Source organism: Pan paniscus, chromosome 5 (assembly GCF_029289425.2).
Source record: "Pan paniscus chromosome 5, NHGRI_mPanPan1-v2.0_pri, whole genome shotgun sequence".
Taxonomy (NCBI): Eukaryota; Metazoa; Chordata; class Mammalia; order Primates; family Hominidae; genus Pan; species Pan paniscus.
The window spans coordinates 133847131-133874782 of NC_073254.2; the positions used below are offsets into that span (position 1 = coordinate 133847131).

The window sequence follows — 27652 nt, forward strand, 5'->3', positions numbered from 1 at the left end:
AGTTCAGGTTCTGTTGGAAGGGTGAAACACAAGCCTAGCGGACTCACACAGTGCTGTCCCTGGTACAGAGTAGGTTATCTTCCCTCCCTCCTCCTCTTTATGCATATCTGCATGAAATAATATAGGATTAACTGACATTGTGCTTTGTAATAGCACTGCCTTTTAATCTATATTCTATTTTTGTGCAAATATTGACTTATAGATATAACACAAATTGGGCATAGGTTAAAAGAGTGAATGGCTGGTAATATTAAAGAGGATGTAGAAAGATATATTTGATATATTGATTAAGCATCCTTGAGATTTATCAACCTCAAATGGGCCCTCATTACTGCTCTAAAGTCTTGCCATGCCCAAAAGTCTCAATCCTATGCCTCCCAGTCATTATTCCACACCTTCTATAAGGTCATCAAACTGCAACTCTCCCTTTTCTTCTTTCCTCTTAGCTGAATAGAAACCATCAGAGGGAAACTTTCTCATCTTCCCACCAGCAAATCTATAGGCATCCTCTTGTTCTCTCATTACAGAATATTTTAAAAAGCAGAATGTCTTTTAAAACCCAATTTTTCAGCACGTGCCCTATATCCCCATCCCTTCCTGCCTTCTCAGAAATGTTTTTCCATTCTTTATTCCTTTTCCTCTTTTATCTTCATTTTCCTTTCTACTGTATTAGTTTCCAGATCAGTTAAATGTGCTCTGATGCCTTCCATCCAAGACAGCATAACACAAGCCAAAAAAACATTAAGTGGGTTGAGCATTCCTTATCTGAAATTCTTGGGACCAGAAGTGTTTCAGATTTCAGATTTTTTTGAATTTTGGAATGTTTTCATATACATAATGAGATATCTTGGGGATGAGAACCCAAGTCTAAACACGACATTTATTTATGTTTCAAATATACTTATAAACATAGCCTGAATATAATTTCATACAATATTTTAAATAATATTGTGCATGAAACAAAATTTGTGTACATTGAAATTTATGTACATTGTGAAAAAAATTTGTGTACATTGAACTACTTTAGTACCCTTTGTGGTGTGCTTGCATGGGGGAATCTGGACGTGCAAAGAAAACATATATTGCAGCTGACAGGGGCTGGGGGGATGTTTTTTCTCCTTGGAGACACTGAATAAACTGTGTGTCGTGTATGTGTGTTTTTACCATGACCCCTCACATGAGGCTAGATGTGGAATTTTCCACTTGTGGTGTCATATTAACACTCAAAAATTTCAGATTTTGGATTTCAGATGTTCCCATCAGGGATGCTCAACCTGTCCCAGCCCTCTCCAGCTACTGCCTTGTCTCCCTAAACCTTTACTGAGTCCAGCTTTATAAAGAGGTGACTATGCCATCATCTTCTTCTTCTTCCATTTTATCCTCAACACACGAAATCCAGCTTCCACTCTCAACATACTACAAAAACTGCTCTGGAGCCTGTATCCAGTAGTTTCTGTCCTACAACATGCAATGGAAACATCTCAGTATTTCATTTGAACACTCAACAGCATTTGACAAAACTCACTACTCCTCCTTGAAACACTGTCTTTATTGACTTTCCTGACCCCACACTCTCCTGGCTTTCTGTCTACTCTTTGAGAATTCCTTCTCAGTCTTCTTTGCCATCTTGGCTCCTTTTCTATGGATCCTCTGAGAGCAGAAATTACTCAGGGCATCATTCTGTAATCTCTTATCTTTTGCATTTTCCTGTGACTTGGCTTCTAAAAATATTTTCATGTGGAATGATCACAAATCAGTATTTACATTCAAAACTGTAGTTTGAACTTCAGACTTACATCTGTGAACTTCACTCTTCTACTGAGACGTTTTATAGGAATCTGAAAATATGTTCTAACTCATCTCTCTACCTTCCTCCCAAATCCATGCTGAACTCTTCCTCCTCATGGGCTTTGCTATTTCCTCCATCTGAACACAGCTCTTCACCTCTTCACCTGACTAATGCCTACTCTTCCCTTAGGTTTCCACTTAAATGTTACTTATTTCAAAAGGCCTTCTTTAACCCTCCTAATGAAAGTATACTATCTTATAGCACAAAATAGAACTTCAAATGGTCACATGTACTCCTTATTTTCGTTAAGAGTACATGTGATGGTTTAAAGTTATATTTCAGTCTGTGATCTCATTGTTAAATGCTGGCTTCTCCCCTCTCTTGTTAGGCTAAAAGCATCTGAGTGAGCCATCTGCATTATTAATTACCTCACCTCTTCAAATCTGCTCAAAGTTTGTCTTCTCAATGAGGCCTTTCCCGGCCTATATGGAATTACATCTCAACTCTCACCTGAACTCCCATCTCCCTTATTTTGCTTTAGTTTCCCCCACCACTCCACCCCTCCCACAACACTTACAGACTTCTAACATTTCATATAATTTGCTGACTTACATTTTTTTAACTTGTGCTTTTCTCCCCACCCAAGAATGTATGCTTTATAAAGATTTCTTGTCTGTTTTGTTCACTGACATATCCCAAATGCCTACTACATGATAGGAGTTCAATAAATGCTTGCCGAATGAACTGAGGGGCTATGTCTGTTTTCCTCCCCACCACACTGCAAGCTAATCAATTTCTGTGGAATTAAATTTCAAGTAGCATAAAATCTAAGATGAAGGATGGAGCAGAACACTGCCTGCACAGTGGGATTGCATATGTTGTGAATGCATGAATGCTTCCAGGTGAAAAAGGCGTATTTAATTTGGAATCTACAAAGTGGCTGTCATCTTTTGTATTGTTTTTTAAGCACACAGTTAATCTTGTTTTTCTTTCTTTCTTCACATATTAAGAAGTTTTAAGAAATAATAATACAAATGTAAGCTGCATGAGAGGAAAGACCATGTCCATATTTGTCCCTGGTGTAAGCTGATGTCTAAAGCCTTTTTCCTCGCACTTAGGAGGACCTTAATAAATACTTTAAGAATGAATGACTGACCTACTGAGTGAATCTGTGCCATCAAGGGAAGATGGCAGCACTGGCAGTGGTGGAAAAAGCCAGGACTCAGAATCATCAAGGGGGCTGAGCTCTATTCGTGGCTCTACCATCTGAGAAATCTGGCAACGCTCTGGTGCCTATTTCTTCATCGTTGAGAGGGGGAAGCCAGGTGCTCCAGTTCAACTTCACTAGATGATCTTCTAAACTGGAAGCCCCTGAGGTCAGAGACTGAGTTTATATTGTTCAATGATATGAAAACAAGATCTAGATTATTGTGTTTGGCACACTGGGCCCTCAAGATTTTGTGGAATGGTCTCTAAAATTCTTTCCAACGCTAACATTTTGCAGAAAAATAACAGGTCTCTTAAATAAATTGCTTTTTTTCTAAAAAGAAACCTATACACAGATTATTATTATCTTGCAAATATGTTAGGGCAGGGTGAAAGGGGAGTACAAATAAAAAATAAATGACCGTTTCTTCCTGCTGATTTGGTTACAGACACCGGTTTTACATTTTCACTATGAACTCTTGGGTTCTTTAGTCATATGTATATAAACACTTTTGGCGCTTTATTTGAAACCTTTAACTCTGCGTGTGAGCACACCAAACTCCTGAGGAGCCACACTTGCACTGAACTGCTTCCCTACTAGTTCCACGTTCTTGGCCTTCCTTCCCTGTCATTATGCAGGTTTTCAAGAAGAACCACAACCGTTTCCCATTTCCCAGCCCGTTCTTCCTCACCCATCCTCCGCCGGGACCCCCTTCCCTATAAGCTGAAGAAATCCCTTGCTTGGACGACGCTAGTCGCTGGGGGAGGTTGGGGAAAGGGTGGCCCAGCCCTCAGAGGCCGCCGGCAGCGCCCCCAAGGAGACTCCGCCTGCCACTTGCTGGGGACTGTCGGCTTTCCAGCTACCGTAGAATGCGCTTGCGTATCAAAAAGAAATCATCTTTCTACTGTAAACTAGAGACCGAGACCGCTCGTGGGGAGGGAATCTATGTGTTTACACTTTTTTTTTTTTTTTTTTTTTTTTTGCCCCGGAGCTGCTGCGGGAATTGATTGGCTCCCTTGCGCCCCTGACGCTGGGACTGTCCCCCCGCCCCGCCCCGCCCGCACCCCGCCCGCACCCCGCCCCCTCGCGCGGCCATCTGCTTCGCAGTCTGTCTCCCAGTCTCTCACTCGGCCCCTCTCCCCTCCACCACTCCCAGCCCCCGTCTCCCCCACCGTCACCCCCCAGCGCCGGCTCCGCCTCTTCCCCCTCCCCGGCCCAGTGCTCCGAATCTTCCCCGGCCGTTGCCAGGGAGACCAGCCGATACCAGGCAAATAGGCGTACCAGAAAGAAAAGGGGGGAAAGCTACACTGCAGCCTGGTAACAAAGGAGCAATAAAAGCAGCCCCCAAATGGAGGGCTAAGGACGCGTCTGGGAGAAAATCTGAAAGCGAGCTAGCAGTCACCCCAATTTAAAATAGGAGGGGGATGCGGAGGAAGGGGCATGATTCACGTTGGGGATGGGGGGAAATCAAGAGCCTTAAATGGGCTTTTGGGAATCGCCTGGATGGTGGTGTCGGATCAGCCCAGTTGGCTTTTCAAGTTGGAACTGCTAATACAAGGGATTTGCGTCCATCCTGGCGGCTGGGGTCGTGGGCCAGGCCAGCGGGCTCTCTGAAGGGTAATAACACGTTTGCTGGCAAGATGCATTTCTACGGAAACGTCTTTACATCAGCTCTGGGGAATATGACCATGGTCGAATAATGCATCTGAAGGAACTGGACAGTGAGAAGACGAAGCTTCACGTAACAATGTTCAGCTTGGTGATTTTTAAAGCAACGCTTGAACAAAGAGTTACTGGCTTGAACCAACCGTCTTTTTCACTCAGAGTGTGACCTATTTCCCTACAATGAGCAGAAAATAAAACTGTTTGAGAATTCAGAGCCAGCACCAGGAGAAATGAACCATTCCCTCGACTGCTTCTCACCTTCATAAGCGAAAGATTATTCCTTGCAAGATCACCAAATGTAAACGAGAAAAGGTGGTCTGATTTTGCCACGAGTGAAAACTTTGGGAAGAAAATGCTTATTAAGCTGTTTCCTTCGTTCCCCTCACCCCCCATACTTTAAGTCAGTGCCTTGTCTCTCACACACAAAAAGCGTCTGGTACTTCGGTGGCAAGGAGCGCAGTGACAGATGGAGGTATCCTGTGTACCATTATAGAAGCTTTTCCTCTAACCCAAGTTAGACTTGGAGAGCTCAGGGATCTTGCTATCTCTCAACATACAGAACATTTCTCCTTAGAACTGCAATCCGGTTTAGAATGTCATCGTTGCTGCTGCCTCCCTTCCTTTCAGGAGCACATTCGCCTGCGTGCGCACTCACACACACGTTCAAAAAGAGTCCATTCGATTCTGGCAGTAGGCTGAAAACGATCCATATTGACGCGAATAACAACCCAACTGTAAATATGGATTCGTCTACTCGAGGCTGTGTCTCATTTCACCATAGAGGAAAATTATGTCATTTAAAACAGTGATAAAACGCGAAGAGTTTCGATCTTCTGTAAATGGCTCTCACTTTGAATTGTGGGGAAAAAAAATCACTAATTGGGAATAGCCAGAGAAGGGGGAATTTGTTGAGCGCCCAAGGCCAATCTCAAAATATTTTATTTCATGCCAATGTGGGAGAGGGAAGGGAGTGTGGCTTCGCTGTTTGCCGCTTTTGCATTTTCCACATCTGGCCTACAGACCTAATTCTAACTTGCGATCTCGCTTGATGAAATTCGATCTTCGTGGTTTAAATACTTTTCAATTTGGGACGATTTAACCATTGCAGCAGTTGAAAAAACAAACCCTGATCAGTATCTGTAAAACCAATATGGAAAAAGAAAGAAAGAAAACATGCTGCAAACACACAAATCGCAACCATTGTCTTTAACACTCGCATACACACACATACACATAAACACACGGAAAGATGGGGGAGGGGAGCGAGTGGAGAGAGAGACACACGGATATAGACCGACGAGAGTCAATGCGAGTCAAGTTAACGCTTTCTCCGCCCCGATGCACAAGTACCCCCCTCCCGCGTTAATTAATTCCAAACAAAGCAAGCCAATCAAGAAATGCATTATTATTTTCAAGCAGAGAGAGACGAGTGCCATGTATTTTTTAATTGATTTATTTATTTGGAGGACATTAATTCTCGGTCTGAGGCTGATTTTCAAACCGTTTGCAAAGCGCGGCTCCATTGTTCGCCAGGCGCGCAGACCCCGCCCCCTGCTTTGTGTGCGGCGCGCGGATTGGCCGACGCGCGCGGGGGCCGCGTCAGCGCCCGCGAGCCCATTCATCTGTGCACTTGGGCGTTGGACCCCGCATCTTATTAGCAACCAGGGAGATTTCTCCATTTTCCTCTTGTCTACAGTGCGGCTACAAATCTGGGATTTTTTTATTACTTCTTTTTTTTTCGAACTACACTTGGGCTCCTTTTTTTGTGCTCGACTTTTCCACCCTTTTTCCCTCCCTCCTGTGCTGCTGCTTTTTGATCTCTTCGACTAAAATTTTTTTATCCGGAGTGTATTTAATCGGTTCTGTTCTGTCCTCTCCACCACCCCCACCCCCCTCCCTCCGGTGTGTGTGCCGCTGCCGCTGTTGCCGCCGCCGCCGCTGCTGCTGCTCGCCCAGTCGTTACACCAACCCGAGGCTCTTTGTTTCCCCTCTTGGATCTGTTGAGTTTCTTTGTTGAAGAAGCCAGCATGGGTGCCCAGTTCTCCAAGACCGCAGCGAAGGGAGAAGCCGCCGCGGAGAGGCCTGGGGAGGCGGCTGTGGCCTCGTCGCCTTCCAAAGCGAACGGACAGGTAAATTCTACCTGTGGTTGTGGTCATTTATTTGGTGTCTTTCTCTCCTTCCCTCCTGGTGGCTCCCAAGGCTCATTCGTGGAGAGGAGTGTGGCTGGATTCTAGTCTGAAAGTTGAATGGAAATGGATAGCCTAAATTGTGGGTTTTTCATAGCCGGGGTCTCCCCCCACACCAAAGGAGTGGTTCCTTAGAATCCTGGAGAATTCTTGAGTAGACGGGAGGAAAGGAGTGATAAATCGTCTAAAATGGCGTGGTTTGGAGATTGGCAGAACGTGACTAGCTAGGTGCCCTCCTCCCCCGCCCCCAGCCAGGTTGCATTTGTGTTCGGGGGCACAATGGTGTTTGGGTGGCTCTCGGGTTTGTTGTCGAAGCTGGATTGTCTTCGAGATTTCTGAACTGGTGGTGTGATTGTGTGTGGCGGGGGGGGGGAGTCGGGAAAGGGGGGCGCAATGGGGATGGTGGTGGAGAAAGGCGAGGAGGGAAGGGCTGTCTTATTGTATGCCGCGGCGGCGTGCCCTGGGTTCTTGGAAAGGTGGCTGGCTGGGGCCAGACAGAGGGCTTCGGTACCTTTTGATGAGGCTTTCCCACTGTCCTAAATCTTTATTCGTAGCTGTCTGTGGAATTACACATCCATTTGATTTTTAAATGGTATCTGTGGGGTGGGAACACTCGGTGGGTCCTTTAAGAACCTTTCCAGATGGTCAAAAAGAGGCGGTTCGTGCCTTTCGGTCGGGATTGTTCTTGTGCGTGGCGCCTCGACCACCCGCGGGGGGCCGCCCGGCGCTGCCCGGACCCAGGCAGATAGCCACGATTGGGTGGACCCGAGAGGTCGGCCATGGGTGGCTGCTTCGCAAACACTGGGCACCCACCACGCCTCTTTTCCTAGAGAAGAGATCGTGTCGCTTCGCCTGCTCTAACCTACTGGGGAAAGCGAGGTCTGCCAAGAGGCTTTAAACCCGTTAAAAATGCAAAATGAGCCGCCGAGGCGCGCCCAGGCTTCGCAGAATCGCAGGGGAAGGTGGGCGTGGAAGCAGAGGCGAGACCTCAGAAATAATGGGTTTCCCCCTGCCTTGTTGGTTTCAGCCCGACCGGCAGGCCAGGAAACCACCTGAGCTTTGTTTGCGGACTGTTGGGCTGCGCGATCCGGGCTCGGGGGCGCCTCGGCCTGCGGGCAGGGCCCGGCTGGGCAGGGCGGGGTGGCCCGGCGACTCCGCCCCTCCTCGCCTGCCTGCGCCCAACGCGGCGCGGTGGAGGCACAGCGCCCCCTGCCGGTGCCAAAGGCCTGGGTGGGCGCAGGAGCTCGGAGGGCCCCGCGCGGGCGCTCCTGGCTCGAGTGCTGTGATCCCCCTGGGAATTCCTGGTATTTTGAAGAGGCCTTTATGTATTTAGGGCGAAAGAGGGATGTGAAACGTAGGCGCGAACCACCAGCTCTGGCTCTGTGCCTTCTTCCAAAGGGCGTTTGCTGTGTCAACTAGTCCCTGGCACCTTTTTTCCCCCAAGCCCCCTATAAAGCGAGGGCTGGCATGGTTAGCCTTTGCTTGCTACCTTTCGGACTTCGCCTTTAGGGCACTTGCTGAATGGCTGGGAGGCCATTGCCGTACTTGGGTGCTACAGTTGTGTTTTGGGGGGGTCTCCAGGCAGCGGTGCCCATTTCCTCGTTCGTGGGGCTCTCTTCTGGGCGTCCAACCGCGCCTCCCTCCCCGCAACGGCGGGGGTGGGGTCTCGATGGCCACAGGGGTCTTAGGGGGAAGCGGGGCACTCCCGGTCCAGGGCTGGGGGCGGGAATGGCGGCGCCCCGGCCGCTTCAGTGACGCTCCCGCTTTCTCTGCCCCTTAGGAGAATGGCCACGTGAAGGTAAACGGCGACGCTTCGCCCGCGGCCGCCGAGTCGGGCGCCAAGGAGGAGCTGCAGGCCAACGGCAGCGCCCCGGCCGCCGACAAGGAGGAGCCCGCGGCCGCCGGGAGCGGGGCGGCGTCGCCCTCCGCGGCCGAGAAAGATGAGCCGGCCGCCGCCGCCGCCCCCGAGGCCGGGGCCAGCCCGGTAGAGAAGGAGGCCCCCGCGGAAAGCGAGGCTGCCGAGCCCGGCTCGCCCACGGCCGCGGAGGGAGAGGCCGCGTCGGCCGCCTCCTCGACGTCTTCGCCCAAGGCCGAGGACGGGGCCACGCCCTCGCCCAGCAACGAGACCCCGAAAAAAAAAAAGAAGCGCTTTTCCTTCAAGAAGTCTTTCAAGCTGAGCGGCTTCTCCTTCAAGAAGAACAAGAAGGAGGCTGGAGAAGGCGGTGAGGCTGAGGCGCCCGCTGCCGAAGGCGGCAAGGACGAGGCCGCCGGGGGCGCAGCTGCGGCCGCCGCCGAGGCGGGCGCGGCCTCCGGGGAGCAGGCAGCGGCGCCGGGCGAGGAGGCGGCAGCGGGCGAGGAGGGGGCGGCGGGTGGCGACCCGCAGGAGGCCAAGCCCCAGGAGGCCGCTGTCGCGCCAGAGAAGCCGCCCGCCAGCGACGAGACCAAGGCCGCCGAGGAGCCCAGCAAGGTGGAGGAGAAAAAGGCCGAGGAGGCCGGGGCCAGCGCCGCCGCCTGCGAGGCCCCCTCCGCCGCCGGGCCCGGCGCGCCCCCGGAGCAGGAGGCAGCCCCCGCGGTGGAGCCCGCGGCCGCCGCAGCCTCGTCAGCCTGCGCAGCCCCCTCACAGGAGGCCCAGCCCGAGTGCAGTCCAGAAGCCCCCCCAGCGGAGGCGGCAGAGTAAAAGAGCAAGCTTTTGTGAGATAATCGAAGAACTTTTCTCCCCCGTTTGTTTGTTGGAGTGGTGCCAGGTACTGGTTTTGGAGAACTTGTCTACAACCAGGGATTGATTTTAAAGATGTCTTTTTTTATTTTACTTTTTTTTAAGCACCAAATTTTTTTTTTCTCCCCTCCCCACAGATCCCATCTCAAATCATTCTGTTAACCACCATTCCAACCGGTCGAGGAGAGCTTAAACACCTTCTTCCTCTGCCTTGTTTCTCTTTTATTTTTTATTTTTTCGCATCAGTATTAATGTTTTTGCATACTTTGCATCTTTATTCAAAAATGTAAACTTTCTTTGTCAATCTATGGACATGCCCATATATGAAGGAGATGGGTGGGTCAAAAAGGGATATCAAATGAAGTGATAGGGGTCACAATGGGGAAATTGAAGTGGTGCATAACGTTGCCAAAATAGTGTGCCACTAGAAATGGTGTAAAGGCTGTCTTTTTTTTTTTTTAAAGAAAAGTTATTACCATGTATTTTGTGAGGCAGGTTTACAACACTACAAGTCTTGACTAAGAAGGAAAGAGGAAAAAAGAAAAAACACCAATACCCAGATTAAAAAAAAAAAAAGATCATAGTCTTAGGAGTTCATTTAAACCATAGGAACTTTTCACTTATCTCATGTTAGCTGTACCAGTCAGTGATTAAGTAGAACTACAAGTTGTATAGGCTTTATTGTTTATTGCTGGTTTATGACCTTAATAAAGTGTAATTATGTATTACCAGCAGGGTGTTTTTAACTGTGACTATTGTATAAAAACAAATCTTGATATCCAGAAGCACATGAAGTTTGCAACTTTCCACCCTGCCCATTTTTGTAAAACTGCAGTCATCTTGGACCTTTTAAAACACAAATTTTAAACTCAACCAAGCTGTGATAAGTGGAATGGTTACTGTTTATACTGTGGTATGTTTTTGATTACAGCAGATAATGCTTTCTTTTCCAGTCGTCTTTGAGAATAAAGGAAAAAAAATCTTCAGATGCAATGGTTTTGTGTAGCATCTTGTCTATCATGTTTTGTAAATACTGGAGAAGCTTTGACCAATTTGACTTAGAGATGGAATGTAACTTTGCTTACAAAAATTGCTATTAAACTCCTGCTTAAGGTGTTCTAATTTTCTGTGAGCACACTAAAAGCGAAAAATAAATGTGAATAAAATGTACAAATTTGTTGTGTTTTTTTATGTTCTAATAATTCTGAGACTTCTAGGTCTTAGGTTAATTTTTAGGAAGATCTTGCATGCCATCAGGAGTAAATTTTATTGTGGTTCTTAATCTGAAGTTTTCAAGCTCTGAAATTCATAATCCGCAGTGTCAGATTACGTAGAGGAAGATCTTACAACATTCCATGTCAAATCTGTTACCATTTATTGGCATTTAGTTTTCATTTAAGAATTGAACATAATTATTTTTATTGTAGCTATATAGCATGTCAGATTAAATCATTTACAACAAAAGGGGTGTGAACCTAAGACTATTTAAATGTCTTATGAGAAAATTTCATAAAGCCATTCTCTTGTCATTCAGGTCCAGAAACAAATTTTAAATTGAGTGAGAGACTATAGAATCCATACTGTAGATGGGTCATGAAATGTGACCAAATGTGTTTAAAAATTGATGGTGTATTACCTGCTATTGTAATTGCTTAGTGCTTGGCTAATTTCCAAATTATTGCATAATATGTTCTACCTTAAGAAAACAGGTTTATGTAACAAAGTAATGGTGTTGAATGGATGATGTCAGTTCATGGGCCTTTAGCATAGTTTTAAGCATCCTTTTTTTTTTTTTTTTTTTGAAAGTGTGTTAGCATCTTGTTACTCAAAGGATAAGATAGACAATAATACTTCACTGAATATTAATAATCTTTACTAGTTTACCTCCTCTGCTCTTTGCCACCCGATAACTGGATATCTTTTTCTTCAAAGGACCCTAAACTGATTGAAATTTAAGATATGTATCAAAAACCATTATTTCATTTAATGCACATCTGTTTTGCTGTTTTTGAGCAGTGTGCAGTTTAGGGTTCATGATAAATCATTGAACCACATGTGTAACAACTGAATGCCAAATCTTAAACTCATTAGAAAAATAACAAATTAGCTTTTGACACGCATTCTTAATTGGAATAATGGATCAAAAATAGTGGTTCATGACCTTACCAAACACCCTTGCTACTAATAAAATCAAATAACACTTAGAAGGGTGTGTATTTTTAGTTAGGGTTTCTTGATCTTGGAGGATGTTTGAAAGTTAAAAATTGAATTTGGTAACCAAAGGACTGATTTATGGGTCTTTCCTATCTTAACCAACGTTTTCTTAGTTACCTAGATGGCCAAGTACAGTGCCTGGTATGTAGTAGGACTCAGTAAAAAAGTGGATTTTTAAAAATAACTCCCAAAGTGAATAGTCAAAAATCCTGTGTAGCAAACTGTTATATATTGCTAAGTTTGTTCTTTTAACAGCTGGAATTTATTAAGATGCATTATTTTGATTTTATTCACTGCCTAAAACACTTTGGGTGGTATTGATGGAGTTGGTGGATTTTCCTCCAAGTGATTAAATGAAATTTGACATATCTTTTCATCCAAAGTTTTGTACATCATGTTTTCTAACGGAAAAAAATGTTAATATGGCTTTTTTGTATTACTAAAAATAGCTTTGAGATTAAGGAAAAATAAATAACTCTTGTACAGTTCAGTATTGTCTATTAAATCTGTATTGGCAGTATGTATAATGGCATTTGCTGTGGTTACAAAATACTTCCTCTGGGTTATAATAATCATTTGATCCAATTCCTATTGCTTGTAAAATAAAGTTTTACCAGTTGATATAATCAAGCCTGCTAAAATAGGATTTTTTTTTACAAATTTTATTTTAAAATGCAAATATTTTTAGAGAAAATTTTTAAATCTTAAGTGTTAAAGGTAAGCATTCAGTTTAAGAGATTTAAATGATATGCTTGGCATTATATTTAACAAATAAAATTATATCCATTGAAGGTGAGTTGTATGCCCCCAAGCCAATTAAAAATTTTAACGATAGAATTTGATAATATATTTGAGAAACAATGCAATTTTTTTATCATATGAATATAAACAATATATCTTTTCAATTAAAGTTAAGGATTTGGGGTAAGGTACTTTTCACAGCCATATATATATATATATATATATTTATTTACTTATAGGCAGGTGTCTTACTATGTTGCCCAGGCTGGTCTTGAACTCTGGGCTCAAACGATCCTCCTGCCTCGGCCTCCCAAAGTTCTAGGATTACAGGCATGAGCCACCACACATCCCTGGACATGCAGTCATATTTTTTAGATAGATCCTTGACTAGCAGTTGGTAGGGGAGTATAGTTTAATGTAGCCTCAGTCAAGTTTGAAAATTTTTAAAAGTAAGAGATCTATTAGATTTTAACTTCCCTTTAATCATTCACTGCATATTGAGCATTTTTTTCCCCTCTCCACATCCTATGAAAGTAGAGTGTGCCACACAGGAATTTTAAAATGCTTTTAATCTGTAAATGTTCCAGTCCCCCCTGTTGGGGATTCAAGTTCCAGCACTCTTTTTAAATTATACTCAAGAATGCTATTCTGAAAATGAAAAATAAATACTTTTAAAAGGTTAGGTGTCAATTTCAACAACTTTAGGATTTCCTATACGTTTTCAATATTTTAAAAGTATTCAATAGATATACTTGGGTGTAGTTGACTAAAACTGATGAGATTATCTTTTTTTCTATTTTACCTTTAGTAACATGCCAATCACTAATGAATTATAAAAAGCAATCTTTTCAGTGTTACTTGTTTACATATGTTCTTCATTTAAGTTGTAGGTAGGTGAAACAGATCAATTTTTTGTCTGGAATTTATTCAACCCAAAAGGTTCTCTGAAATTCCTCTTTCAGAGACATATGGAAATCACTCCTTATTTATAGTTATGGCTCATATTTAAGAAAAAATGATAATACATAGTTTGATCTCTTGCCTAATACTTTGAGTGATAATGACTTACTGTAAGCCATACCTTTTCTCAAAAGATGAGGATTTGGCATCATTTAGAAAAACTGTCTTCTGGATAATAGGCATTTCTTGTTAAATTCTAAAAATACTTTGAATCTTAAAAGTATCAACTAAATTAATGAATAAACCTTTCAAGACCACTGTAAGGGAAGCCCCATATTTAGATATATAAGTTGTATTTCATTCTTAAGAAAGAAAATTCTTTATAGATTGGTGTTGAAAATGTAAATGAAACATTTTTTTTTAATTTTTGCTTATGAGACTTGAAATTTGAATGTTCAAAAATAAACTGTGTAACTCTTTATAGAAATCTGGGGTAATTATGGTCTCAAACTCCACATTACAAAGTTAACAACCATCCAGTATCAAAATATGAGCTTTTTTTTTTTTTTTGAGACAGGGTCTCACTCTTGCCCAGGCTAGAGTGCACTTCACTGCAACCTCCTGGGTTCAAGCAATTCTTGTGCCTCAGCCTCCCAAATAGCTGGGATTACAGGCATGCACCACCATTCCCAGCTAATTTTTGTGTTCTTCGTAGAGACGGGGTTTTGCCATGTTGGCCAGGCTGGTCTCGAACTTCCAGCCTAAGCAATCCGCCTACCTCTGCCTCCCAAAATTCTGGGATTAGAGGCGTGAGCCACCGCGCCAAGACAAAATAGCATTCATTATAAGCATTTTGTTTCAGGTCCTTGATAGAGGCTAAATGAAGTTAAATACACAGCTAAGTGGCATAGTATGCCCTTGGAAATACAAGAAGGGAAAAAAAGTAAACCTTTTATAGTAATCAATTTAAATCTAAAGAATTTCATTTACAGACTGTAATGTTGAGAAAGCTAAATTAATGTTTGCATTGATTCTTTATAATGCTTACTAATGTGCAGTGTTGAAGTGCATTCAAGGAACAAGATATTCAGCAATCCACTTCTGTAGTATTTTGCTTTCTCTGTAACAGGGTACTCTCCCTCTCCCCTTTTTCCTCCATCTCAATCCTCCAAACGGGTAATCCAATTACCCCAAAATGATGCAAAAGTACTGCTTGAGGAAATGTTTGGAAGGATACTTCAACTATAAAAATAATTATTCTGAGATTCTATGTTGACTTAATAAGGATAATTTTACAGGAGACAATCAAAATTAAGGATGTGAAAAACAGATCTAATTACAAGGAGTCTTGATAAAAACTTGACTCTCCAAAAATCTTTTTTTTCCTATTTCAGTGCCTTAAAATTATTTTAAAAACAGACATTTTCGTTATTTGATTTCTTGGCAATTCTTAAAGATTACTTTGATGATTATGGAAACTATCATTCAGGGATATAGATGATAAGCCAAAATGCAAAGTTTTTAATCCTGTAGGTTTTGAGCCACTGTTGTGCTGCCAAATAAGTATACTCATTTGATAAGCATTTAAATCTACCTAATTAAACCTGTATGGATTAATTGTACTAAAATGAAAATCTGGGTAAGATACAACTGAGCCTGCCAAGAAATACAAGCAGTGGATGTTAATCATATTTTATGTTCCTGAAAAAGTAAAAAATTACTGATGCTGAAATACTCCTAACTACAATTCCTCCTCTCAGCATCAACTTTTAAGCAAAAAGTATTTATCTTTGTCACAAAATTTAGCAGCTGCAAATATGTAAGTATTGCAAAAATTTCTAGAAATCTGTATAAGCCCAGTTCTAGTGTTTTGGTAAAATTGGGGCATAAGACTTTTTCTAGTGTTGTTTATAAATGAAATATGAGAGTATCTTTTTCACATTATTTATTTATTTATTTTTGAAATAGTCTCACTCTATCGCCCAGGCCGGAGTGCAGTGGTGCAATCATGGCTCACTGCTGCCTCGACCTCTGAGACTCAAGTGATCCTCCCACCTCAGCCTCCAAAGTAGCTGCGATTACAGGTGTGTACCACCATACCCAGCCAATTTTTTTTATTTTTTTGTAGAGATGGGGTCTTGAACTCCTGGACTCAAGTGATCCTCCCACACTGGCCTCCCAAAGTGTTGAGATTACAGGTGTAAGCCACTGCGGCAGCCTGAGAATATCTAGTACCACTGGTAAAGGAAAAATGAGGGTATCTTTGTCAATTGCTATTATTATAGCTTCTCTTTTTCCTTGGAAATGGTAAAAGGCAACAGAACTATCCATCACTTAGGATTTCAATAAATATAACAAATTTCAGTGGCATTTTTTCAGTTAGCATTACATGTTGTCTGCCTGAGAAGTAGGCACATGTTCTTCAGGTTTGAGATGTGAATTAAGGACTGCATATAGCGCTAGAATTCTGCACCTAGGTTATTAAATGTGTGGTGCAAAAAGGAAAGGGATTATTGGGGAGAGTTATAAATTGGAAGTCAAAGAAAGTCTTTGAAGCAAATCTTAGGTCAAATGACAGGTACCTGTATTTTTGAAAAGTGCCATCCAATAGAAATATAAAGTGAGCACATAATTTTAAAGTTATTTACTAGCCATATTTTTTTAAGGAAGAAGGAACAGCTGAAATTAACTTTAATAATCTAATTTAGTATATCCAAACTATCATTTCAACATGTAATCAATACAAAAACTAGTAACGAGATATCTTTCTTTTTTTCTTGCTAAGTCTTTGAAATCCAGTGTAATGTATACTTACAACACATCTCAGTTTGGATCAGCCACATTTCAAGTGTTTACTAGTTCATGTGTGACTACCATATTGGAGAAAATAGAACTATAGAATTAGTCTGAAAGTGAAGGAGTGGTTAGGATTGTTGGGCTGTGGACTTTGCAAAGTATAGCATGGTGATTAATGCCAGGAGCTTACAAAGTTTAGCTTTTGAGCCAATATTGAAGGTAACCATTTTAAGCAGTTTATACGGCATTGATATCACAAATAAACAGAGCAAGATTCTGAATGGACTTGTTATGAACTGAATTATGTCCCCGCAAATTCCCACTAATGCCTTAACCCCCAGTACCTCAGAATGTGACTGTATTTGGAAAGAGAACTTTAAAGGTGATTAAGTTAAAATCAGGCCATTAGAGTGGGCCATGATCTAATCTGATTGGTGTCCTTATAATAAGAATAAGAAATTTGGGCATGAACCCATGGCCAAGATTGCCTTGTCTGTACTTCCACTCAGTCCCCAACCCCAACACCAGACTCTTGGATAATTTGGAAGCAAATTTCAGATTATAAATCTTTTCTTCTGTAACTATTTTAGGAAGTATTTTTAGAAGATAAAGACTCAACAAAACCCACAATAACATTAGCACACCTGCAAAAATGAAAACTTTCTTGTCATCATTAAACATCCAGCCAACACACAAATTTCTCCAATAATCTTATTATTTTTTCACACTTTGTTGATTAAAATCTGAATCCAAATAACATTCTGTGATAGTTAATTTTATGTGTCAACTTGACTGGGTTAAGGGATAGCCAGATAGCTGGTAAAACATTTCTGGGTGGGTCTGTGAGAGAATTTTCAGAAGAGACTAGCATTTGAAGCAGTAAACTGAGTAGAGAAGAACCACCCTCATCAATATGGACAGGCATCATCCAATCTGTTAAGGGTTCCAATAGAAGAAAAAGAGAAGGGCAAATTCTCTCCCTCTTGGGGCTGGGACATCCATCTTCTTCTGACTTCATTGAGCTTTCAGACTCCAAGATTACACCAATGGCCCCAGTTTCTCTGGCCTTCGGACTCAGACTGAATTACAACATTGGCTTCCTTGGTTGTACAGCTTGCAGATGGGATGTTGTGGAACTTCTCACCCTCCATAATCATGTGAGCTGGCTTCCATAACAAATTCCCTCTTATATACCCATATATATCCTCTTGGTTCTGTTTCTCTGGAGAACGCTAATACACATCCATAAATTGCATCTGGTAAGCATATCTCCGAAGTGTCTTTAACCATGTCTTTATTTTTCCCTTGCAATTTATTTCTGCAAGAAACTAAATTGTTTGTTCTATAGTTTCCATGGTATGAATTTTGCTGATTGTACCTCATGCTGTAGTTTAGTACATTCCTTTGTCTTTTCTGTGTCTCTTGTGTTTTATATAAATTGATGAATAGATCCAGAGGCTTGATCAGATTCAGGTTCAAAAGATGAAATCATAGATAATTGTGTATATTTCAACCAGGAGGCACATAATATTTAGTTGTTTCTTTTCTGTGTTCTATTCAAAGCCATTGCTTTTTGCTTAGATTCATTAATTAAATCAGGATTGCCACATCTTGTTATTGTAATTATCATTCCTTTCTCATTTATCTACTCAGTTACTTTTTTTTTTAACTGCTCCTTGTGGAGCAGGGCTACCCATAGGCAGTGTGCCCACAATAGCTAATGCTCAGTTACTGTTTAAAATTTTTTCTTTCTTTTTAAAGACAGGGTCTAGATATGTTGCACAGGCTGGTCTCAAACTTCTGGGCTCAAGTGATCTGCCCATCACAGCCTCCCAAAGTGCTGGGATTACAGGCATGAGCCACCACGCCTGGCCTCTTCTGTTACTTTTATAAAGAGGAACTTTCTTTCATTATCACCCATTTGGTTGTTCAAAGTACAATTTTTTATGGAAAGACAGAAAAAATGTTTGCTTCTTTCCCTTTATTTACTGATGTTCAGAATAGTTAGTTAATTCTCTAGTATTCTCCAAAGGTGACTGATATGGTTTTGCTGTGTCCCCACCCAAATCTCATCTTGAATTCCCATGTATTATGTGAGGGACTGGTGGAAGGTAATTGAATCGTGGGGGAAGGTCTTTCCCGTGCCGATAGTGGATAAGTCTCACGAGATCTGATGGTTTTAAAAAAGGAGTTCCCCAGCACAAGCACTTTTCCCTTGTCTGCTATCATGTGAGATGTGCCTTTCGCCTTCCACCATGATTGTGAGGCTTCCCCAGCCACACGTGGAACTGTAAGTGCAATTAAACCTTTCTTTTGTAAATTGCCCAGTCATGGGTATGTCTTTATCAACAGCATGAAAACAGACTTAATACAGTGACCAATGATTTTATTTGTTTGCTTAGTATCATTATTGATTCAGATTTAAACTTATTTTATGTAAGCAATATGTGATGCTCAAAATGATCCAAAGTAGATTGTCTTTTAAAGTTAATAATAGAACCCAATAAGTAAAATCAGTTTAAATTTATGGAGATGCTACTTGGGAATTTGCTAAAAGGTAAATGAAACTCAATATTTACTCAAATAAAATGGATTTACTTATAAGTGCTGTCACACGCCTAAATTTTAGTTGGGGTATCATGCTGAGAAGCCTTCATTGTACACAATTTCAAAGAAATGGAAGTCATGGCAACTTTTTCTTACCTTCGAATTACTGCGATGTAGTTACATTTAAGTGTCATCAAACATTGATCAACATAACACATTACTCCATGTACTAAGAAAAATGTTTAGAAATTTACTAACATAAGGAGACTCAGCCATCAGCAGTCACCGGAGACATATATGTTGGCACTTGGTGAAGCAGTACACTAAATAGAACATGTTGGTCAATAGGCAATACTAATTAACTTAGCAAAATATTAAAACTTTTATCATAGAATATAGATCAAGAAATTGGCAATTTTTAAGGAAAAATTATACTCACTGCAGAGCCCAAAGTGTCCTTTGGCAGGATTACTTCACAGCTTTGTATAAAAAAAGAATTTTTGAGGATGTCGGATTTAAGTGACCACGGGGTAACATTTCTTTCTAAGTAAACCACCAACTAGAGCTATTTATTTTAGTGTATTTGAGAAACTGAGAACTATTGGATGAAGCAATAGATCATCTAAAATAGGTAACATTTGAATAGAATTAAGGACTTCTGGTGAGATTATAATGAAAAAGAAGCCTATAGATTAAGGTCAGATTATACAATATTAATTATTAACTGGAAAAACAATTATGTTAACAATGCCATTTTCCTCCAGTCTCTGAGGTACTATCTAGCCAGTTCATTATTTGGCTTACCATATACAATGAATGTCTTTTTTTTCTTTTCTCATTTGCTTCCTGATATTTTGAAAGCATGAGTTACTGCCGGGAAACAAGGGATACAGAAAAGACAGAGAAATGTATTAAGTGACAGTAGAAGACAGAGGAATGTATTAAATTACAGCAACTGCATATGTTTAACAATTTTCAGAACATTTTAAATGAGAATTTTTATGTTAATTTAAAAATGAGTTGCTATATAGCTTCTAATTTAAAATTTTCACACGGTCTAGAAGCAAAATTTATTAAAACTCCAGTGATGAGTTTATTTAAAACAAACAAAAAATATACCAATACTAGTTTATTTTCCAAACTATAGTGAGAAGTTGTTATTCATATATCCGGATTTGAATTATACATTTTTCAGCATTCTTACCACAGCACAAAGATTTTTTTCATGCTTAGTAATGTTTAGTGAACAGGAAGGACTTAATATAACAATCAGTAAGAAAGAATTCTAGCTTTCTAGCTGTAGTATTATCATATGAAAAAAAATTTTTTTTTCCTTGAGACAGAGTCTTACTTGCTCTGTCATCCAGGCTGTAGTGCAGTGGTGCCATCTCAGCCCACTGCAACCTCCACCTCCTGGGTTCAAGTGATTCTCGTGCCTCGGCCTCCCAAGTAGCTGGGATTACAGGTGTGCATCACCATGCCAGGCTAATTTTTTTTTTTTTATTTTTAGTAGAGACAAGTTCTCACCATGTTGGAAAGGCTGGTCTTGAACTCCTGACCTCAAGTGATCTGCCTGCCTCAGTCTCCCAAAGTGCTGGGATTACAGGCGTGAGCCACCACGCCGGGCTTGAAAAATATTTTCTGTAAAGCATTTCTACCATAACTTCTTGAGACTTAAAACACAGAGAAAAACATATTCATTGAGAAAGTGCAGTTTTGATTTTTTATTGTTTAGATCAAGAATACGAACATTGAAACCAATTACTCATAAAGGGTGCTTCCTCTAGACCTTCTTATTGTCCTGAATCCCTATTTCGTTAGCAAAAGTACATTTACATGAAATATATATATATATATATTTCATATATATGAATCTGGCATAAATATGGATGCATACTTCCCATCATTAAAATTAGAATTCTTTAAGCAAAACAAAATTTTCCTCTATTTTCAATTCTTGTCACTTCTGCCATTTGCTGCTTGAAGTCCTTAAAAAATATTATGTCTTCTGAATGCTTTCTAAGACTATAGAGAATATTGGTTGAATGAGGTTTAGAGTTGGCTAAAGGAGGACTTTTTTGACCAGAAGTTGATTCTCTGAAGTTTTTGTGTGTCTTTAACTTGTTTTTTTCCACTGATTAATCTTTCATAGTATGTAGTTATAATGGTAACCATCACGTACATCTGACCTACAATAAAGAAGAAAATGGACAGAAAAAAGATTATTAACTTTTCTTCCTTTTTTGTTCTTCTGTAGGTCTCATTCCTGTCAGTTAGACTTGAGGTCATGTTATTTCCTGATGGGGTCACGAGGATGAATTAGTGATTAGACACTTAGGTGCTGGACTCAAAGGGACCTGGCTCCATCACATGCAAACTTTTTGTAAAAGAAGGTACATTGTTTTATAATGTGCGTTTTTGGTTGAATATTAAACTAAAACTTGAGAGCAATCTAGCTCAGGTAGACACTGGTGTCCTGAAATCATTTGCAATACATTTAAACTAAGATATACTAGATAAAGATATTAAAACAAAAGAAAAGGTTTAGATTTTATTCCATATTTCATTTATATTTTTACCAAACACCTATTGAATATCTAATATGTTCTAGGGAATGGACTTGGATCTAGAAACTTAAGAGTGAATGTGCAAATGCCTAGAATCTGTTCTGGTAAGAAATACACTTCAGTAAAAAACAATACTAATATTATCAATAATAATCCATAATGTGATTTTTTAAAGCCAACTCATTTAATCTATTATATCTAATATAATAGATTAGATTATAATCTAGACTGTATAATCTATAGTCTAGATTATAGACATTTAATAAAAACAAATTGAATTTTGTAAAAAAAGTACTTAATATACCTAGTAAAGTTTTATATGCCAAGTTTGTATTTTAATAATATTTTTATTTTAATAAATATCAGGAAGAAATAAACATAAAACATAGGAAGTGCATGTTCAGGTTATCTATTGTCATATTACAAACCACCTGAAAACTCAGTGGTATAAAACAACAATTATTTTTAAATTTTTGAACAGCTTTGTATATAATTGACATATAATAAACTGCACATTTTAAAGTGCACACTTTGATAAGCATACATAGGTACACACCTGTGAAACCATCGCCAAAATCAAGATCATGACCGTATCCACAAATTTCATGATTCTGTAGGTCAAGGATTAGAGCAGCCATAAGCAGAGAGTTTGTCCCTGATACACGATGTTTTTGGCCACAGCTGTAGTTGTTTGGATAGCTGGGGGCTCCTGGGATGGCTAGAGTGGGATCATATGTCTGGGGTCTTCATTCTTCTCCATTGGATGTTTGCTGGGATGAGAAGGTCCAAGATAGTCCTTTGATAATGTGTCGTGGTGCGTGGGCTGGGATGGCTGAAACACAGGAGACCTAGCAGAAATTCTCTATACTCACCGCCATCTCCGGATAGTCAGACTTCTCACTCGGCCCCTGGCTTCCCCCACGTCCGAAGTTCAAGAGACTTTCAAAAGACAGGAAGTGAAAGCTGCCAGTCTCTTTCAGCCTGAGCCCGAGGCACTGGCACAGCTTTACTTCCACTATGCTATATTGGTCAAAGCAGTCTCTGAGCCCACCCAGATTCTGGGAAAGAAGGACATTGACACCACCTCTTGAAGAGATAATGTCAAAGAATTTTGACCATCTTTAAAGCACCACAATGCATGTTGGATACTCTATATTCCTGAGTGAAAGAAGACTTCAATTTGGTCACATGAACAAACTATTTCTGTGTTTTACAAGGGCAATAGTAGGGAAAGGAGGTGGTAGTAATATCAGAATTTCCATCAACTCTTCTGTCTTCGTTGCTGTTTATCAAGTAATGTTCTTCAAACAAGCTGGAGTTGCTATGCCTTGATATGGTATAAATGAGTGTGTTTTGGATACAAATACACATAGTAAAGGTAATATGGTAAATACCATTGTTTATTTATATTAATATTTATATTATATTTATATTGTTTATTTATATTAATGGTATACTTTAGCCAAGTAAGTTTTTATCAAGATTCCAAAATATTATTGAGACATAATCAATTCAGTAAAAAACTATTTGAGATGGACACATCGGATTCTAGTGATGTTACTCCCCCAGGGTCTTACCCTATTGGGAATCTATTGTATAACTGACATATAACTGTACCTTTGGCCAGGCGTGGTGGCTCACGCCTGTAATCCCAGCACTTTGAGAGGCTGAGGTGGGTGGATCAATGGGTCAGGAGATCAAGACCATCCTGGCCAACATGGTGAAATCCCATCTTTACAAAAATTAGCTGGGTGTGGTGGCACGCGCCTGTAATCCCAGCTACTCGGAAGGCTGAAGCAGGAGAATCGCTTGAACCCAGGAGGTGGAGATTACAGTGAGCCAAGATCGTGCCATTGCACTCCAGCCTGGTGACAGAACAAGACTTCGTCTAAAAAACAAACAAACAAACAACTGTATCTTTATAAAAATTCCATCTTTTAAAAGTCTATAAATGGATCTGTTACATTTTAACAAACTACTAGAGGTAATTTCAAATAGATCACTTCAAATTTTCTGAATAAATATAATCTGTTGTGAGGATAGCATCTTGAAGAAATGTTATCAAGCCGTGGTAAAAATATATCTTTCCTTATATGTTCAACCACCATGTGAAATGTGTGAATGTAGCATAAAATGCAGTAAAAAAAAATTTTTTTAAGTCAGTGAAATAAACTAAGTAAATTTTTCAAGAGAATGTTTTTATTGTGATCTTTTGAGTAGCACAAGGGAAACACAAAGTATAAATACAGTTTTTATACATGGAAAGGGGACACGTGACTCATTTAAGAGGAGCTAAATAATTATTAACAATTGTTTGTATTATTTAAATATTTGTTCAATGGCAGTGGCTACTACTTGTAAAGAAAGAGATACCCCGTATCATCCTTTTGGATTCCACTTAACCATAAATAGTCATCTCAGTGGCCCAGTGGCCCTTGTTTCATAAATTTCTCACTGTACCACCATCCTAAAACATCTCTTCTGGCTAAAGCACACAGGAATGCAAAGAAGGAAGATAGACTCTTTATGAGTGCACATGTCCTTGCATACCTGTATTTCTATATCAGGGAGATCACAAAGAACCATTAAAAATGTAAGCCATTTGGAACACTAGAGCTAGAGGAGTGGCCAGATGGTAAAGATCTTGATCATATAGTACATCTGAAGGTGATGTATAGGGGCAGGAAGTATCTGCCACAGAACAGAGTTTAAGGCAGTGACATTCCTTGGGAGAGAAGTGGCAGCACTAAAAACAAGCAGTGAAAGCACCACATTTCCTTTGTTTTGGGTATCTTATACCTTTGGTTACTGAATGCTCAAGTCAAATCTCACGTCTGTTTCTTTAAGAAGCTCATGTCAAGGTTTTTATTATTTTTTTTTATTTTTTACAAGGTTATATCATTTCCATGGAGTTGGGGGATCACGTAACCAAGGTGAAAAGCAATTAAAATTAATTATTGTGATAGAGGTTAAGCTAGGTTAAAATACCTACCCAACCATCAACATTCCAGACTTCTAATGGAGATCTGTGTGTGCAGGGTGGTAAATAAGGGTTTGGCGTGTGGGGTATTAATTAATTAGCATCAGAAGAGAGAGAAGTCACACATGGTAGACAGTAAATATAGCTGGAGAAAAAAGACTCAAAAATATTTCTGTATTGCTGAGCCTTAAGTTCTAGAGTTTCAAACATGCTTGTTCAAAATGTAGCTTCTTTGTTCGTGGTCAACAAATTCCCCCCAGATGATGTCAGAAAGAGTGCCTTTATCTTTGGAACCCAGTGCAGGCCTAAAGTTTATTTCATATGGTATCAATACTTACTGAGAGTGTTTTATATATGATCCATTGTGCTAGCTTTTCAGGACACAGCCATGAAAAAGACAGGTTTCCTGCCCTTGAGAAGCACACAGGCAATAGGCAAGATTTGAAACATAATTAAATATAACAGAAAATGACCTAAAAAAGGAAATTCATATCTCAGAGAAGATTTAAGTGTTAAAAGATACAACAAAATTTAAATGTGAAGAAAAAGTGTTAGAAGAATCCAAGGCAGAATTTCTAACTATCAAAGTAGTTAAAATTTTGATAAATTTGACAACATAAAAGTAAAAAGTTATGCATGGCAAATAATACTCTAAGTAAAGCCAAAAGAAAAATGACAAACTGAGAAAAAATGTTTGCCACTCATAAATCAATGATTAAACTCCCTAAAGAGTTTTTATAAATCAATTTTTTAAAAAACCAACATCCCAGTAGAACCCGAGCAAAGAACATAGACTATTTAGAAAAAAGAAAATACAAATGGCTCTTAAATATATTAAAATATGATCAATGTTATTTTAAAAATGGAAATACAAATTAAAATTATACCATTTTCTACCAATTAGATTAGCAAAAATCAGAAAGTTTAATAACATAGTATTAGTCAAGGTGTAGGAGAATAGTGACTTCATATATTACTGCTGGAAGTGTGTAGGTTAGTGAAATCTCCCAGATAACCATTTTGTAATATCTATCAAAACTGTAAGTGCATATTCTCTTATATCCGGAAATTCTAATTTTAGGAACTCATCCCACAGATACAATCACACATGAAAAGTGACATATTTACATCATTATTAATTACAACATTGTTTATAATAGCAAAAGAGGAGAAACAACCTGAATGTCCATCAGTAGAGGTTGGGTTAAATAAAACAACATATACCCACATGACGGATTACTATGTGTTTTGGTTATCTATTGATAGTCACAAACTACCCAAAACATAGTGGCTTAAAACAATAACAATTATTTATTTTCTCTCACAATTCCATGGGTGACTGGGCTTAGCTGAGAAGTTCTGTTCTGTGTGATGTCCACTAGGGTCATCACAGGGTCATCTGGAGAGTTAAATCAGCTGGAATATCCAAGATGGCTCCCTCACATGCCTGTTAGTTGGTGCTGGCTGTTGGACGGGAAATCAGCATGGATTGTTGAACTGGAGGGTTTTAGCATTAGCTTTCTTCCATGTGGCCTCTCTTCATAGCTTTGGCTTCTTCCAGCATGGTGGCTAGCTTCCAACAGAGAGTTTTCTCAGGACATAAAGTTGTAGATATCTTAAGATCTCAAAAGCTGTAGATCTCAGAAATTATACAGCATCACTGCTACCTCATTCTATAGAGAAAAATAAGTTTCAGAGCCAGCCCAGATACAACGGGAGAAAAGTGGACTCTACCTCTTAATTAGAGAAGTGGCCAGGAATTTGTGGCAGTCTCTAATCTATACTATGTATCCATAAAATAGAAAGAGGTAATACTTTATGTATGGATTTGGAATAATTTCTAGTACCTATTGTTAAGTGATGGGTGTATATCAGTACAGTATAGTGATACGTACCTAATATAATATACTATGTATGTATGCAAAAAGTATGGGCACAGGGGAAGATGCAAGATTAATTATTTACATATTACATTAATGTCTTTAGAAAATACACAAGAAACTGTGTAGTTAAGCCCAAGAGTGTAAGAATGGTCACTAATTTATCTTTGTGCCTGGTGAAGTTTGAATAATATGAATGTATTACCTTATTTTAAAAGTTAAACTCTAAAAATTATAACAAGTATTATAGGCTACATTTCCTGAACTAAAAATTAAGAGATATTTGGTAGAAAGCAGGAAATTTGAAATACATTCCTAAAATATCTGTCATTTTGATAGTGATTATATTCACAATGTGACTGACAGAGGAAGAGAATGATCCAGGGTGGCCACAACAAAGGGATGGCTTTTGAGCTAGGTCTTGAAGAGTGAAATGATGACCTATAAATATTGGCAAGTTGCAGTAAGAAGACTGAAAAGGATCGAACCTGATGGTTTTCTTTTTTTTCTTTTCTTTTTTTTTTTCTTTGAGAGAGAGTCTTGCTGTGTCGCCCAGGCTGGAGTACAGTGGTGTGATCTCAGCTCACTACAACCTCTGCCTCCCGGGTTCAAGCAATTCTCCTGCCTCAGCCTCCTGAGTAACTGGGACTACAGGAGAGTGCCACCACCCCAGGCTAATTTTTGTATTTTTAGTAGAGATGGGGTTTCACCATGTTGGCCAGGCTGGTCTTGAACTCCTGACCTCAGGTGATCCACCCGCCTCAGCCTCCCAAAGTGCTAAAATTATAGGCATGAGCCATTGCATGTAGCCTCTATTTTTTATGTGAAAGAAGAGGCAAAGTTATCTCTGAAATATGATTTTTTGAGAATAAAGAGGAAGACTTGAAGAGAATGAAAAGGTTAACAGCACTTCCATAGGAAATGAATTTAAAAAGTAAGAACAAGTAGAATAGCCAGGTCAAAAAATACATGAATTTGCCACACTGTCATCAACACAGCGATGAGATTTTTGTCTGCCTGCTCAGTTACAGAGGAAACAGATCGTGAACTGACACAGGGTTGAGGATGAACAGCACAGGTGTGGGAGGAGGATGAAGGAATGTGAAAGGACACTGATGTGAGAGATGTTAAAAGCCATTGACCATGCGGTCCTGCATGGAAACCCAGAAGAAACAGGAGACAATGGAAACTCAGCAGCACCCATACAGACTCAGACACGGTAATGGGAGAGGAGGTAGTGAAGTTAGATGAATAGAAAATAATTTGATTATTGGTTTGAAGTTGAAGATTTCAAACATGAAACAATTCTGGGTGAAGATACAACCTAGACTGGAATGACTGACCATGGAGTTCTGCTTCTAATACTGGCTGTTGGAAAGCTATTGATGCTGTTTTATTTGGAGACATTACTTTTTGACTGAAAAATATAAATTGGATAGGCACCCTTAAAAACCTGGGGCATAG

The 27652-nt window shown here is 40.1% G+C and overlaps 1 protein-coding gene and 1 long non-coding RNA gene across 2 annotated transcripts; one reads left to right on the forward strand and one right to left on the reverse strand.

Annotated features, from left to right (window-relative positions):
- The first annotated feature begins 4089 nt into the window (after positions 1-4089).
- MARCKS (myristoylated alanine rich protein kinase C substrate) lies at positions 4090-10737 on the forward strand. The gene is made up of 2 exons (XM_034962724.3): positions 4090-6790; positions 8628-10737. The coding sequence occupies exons 1-2, from the start codon at positions 6689-6691 to the stop codon at positions 9522-9524; spliced, it is 999 nt and encodes a 332-aa protein (XP_034818615.1). The 5' UTR covers positions 4090-6688; the 3' UTR covers positions 9525-10737.
- LOC134730618 (uncharacterized) lies at positions 9642-24425 on the reverse strand. The gene is made up of 2 exons (XR_010112505.1): positions 21885-24425; positions 9642-20950 (listed from the first exon to the last, which is right to left on the reverse strand). It is a non-coding gene; the product is annotated as an uncharacterized LOC134730618 (long non-coding RNA).
- Between the last annotated feature and the right edge of the window lie 3227 nt (positions 24426-27652).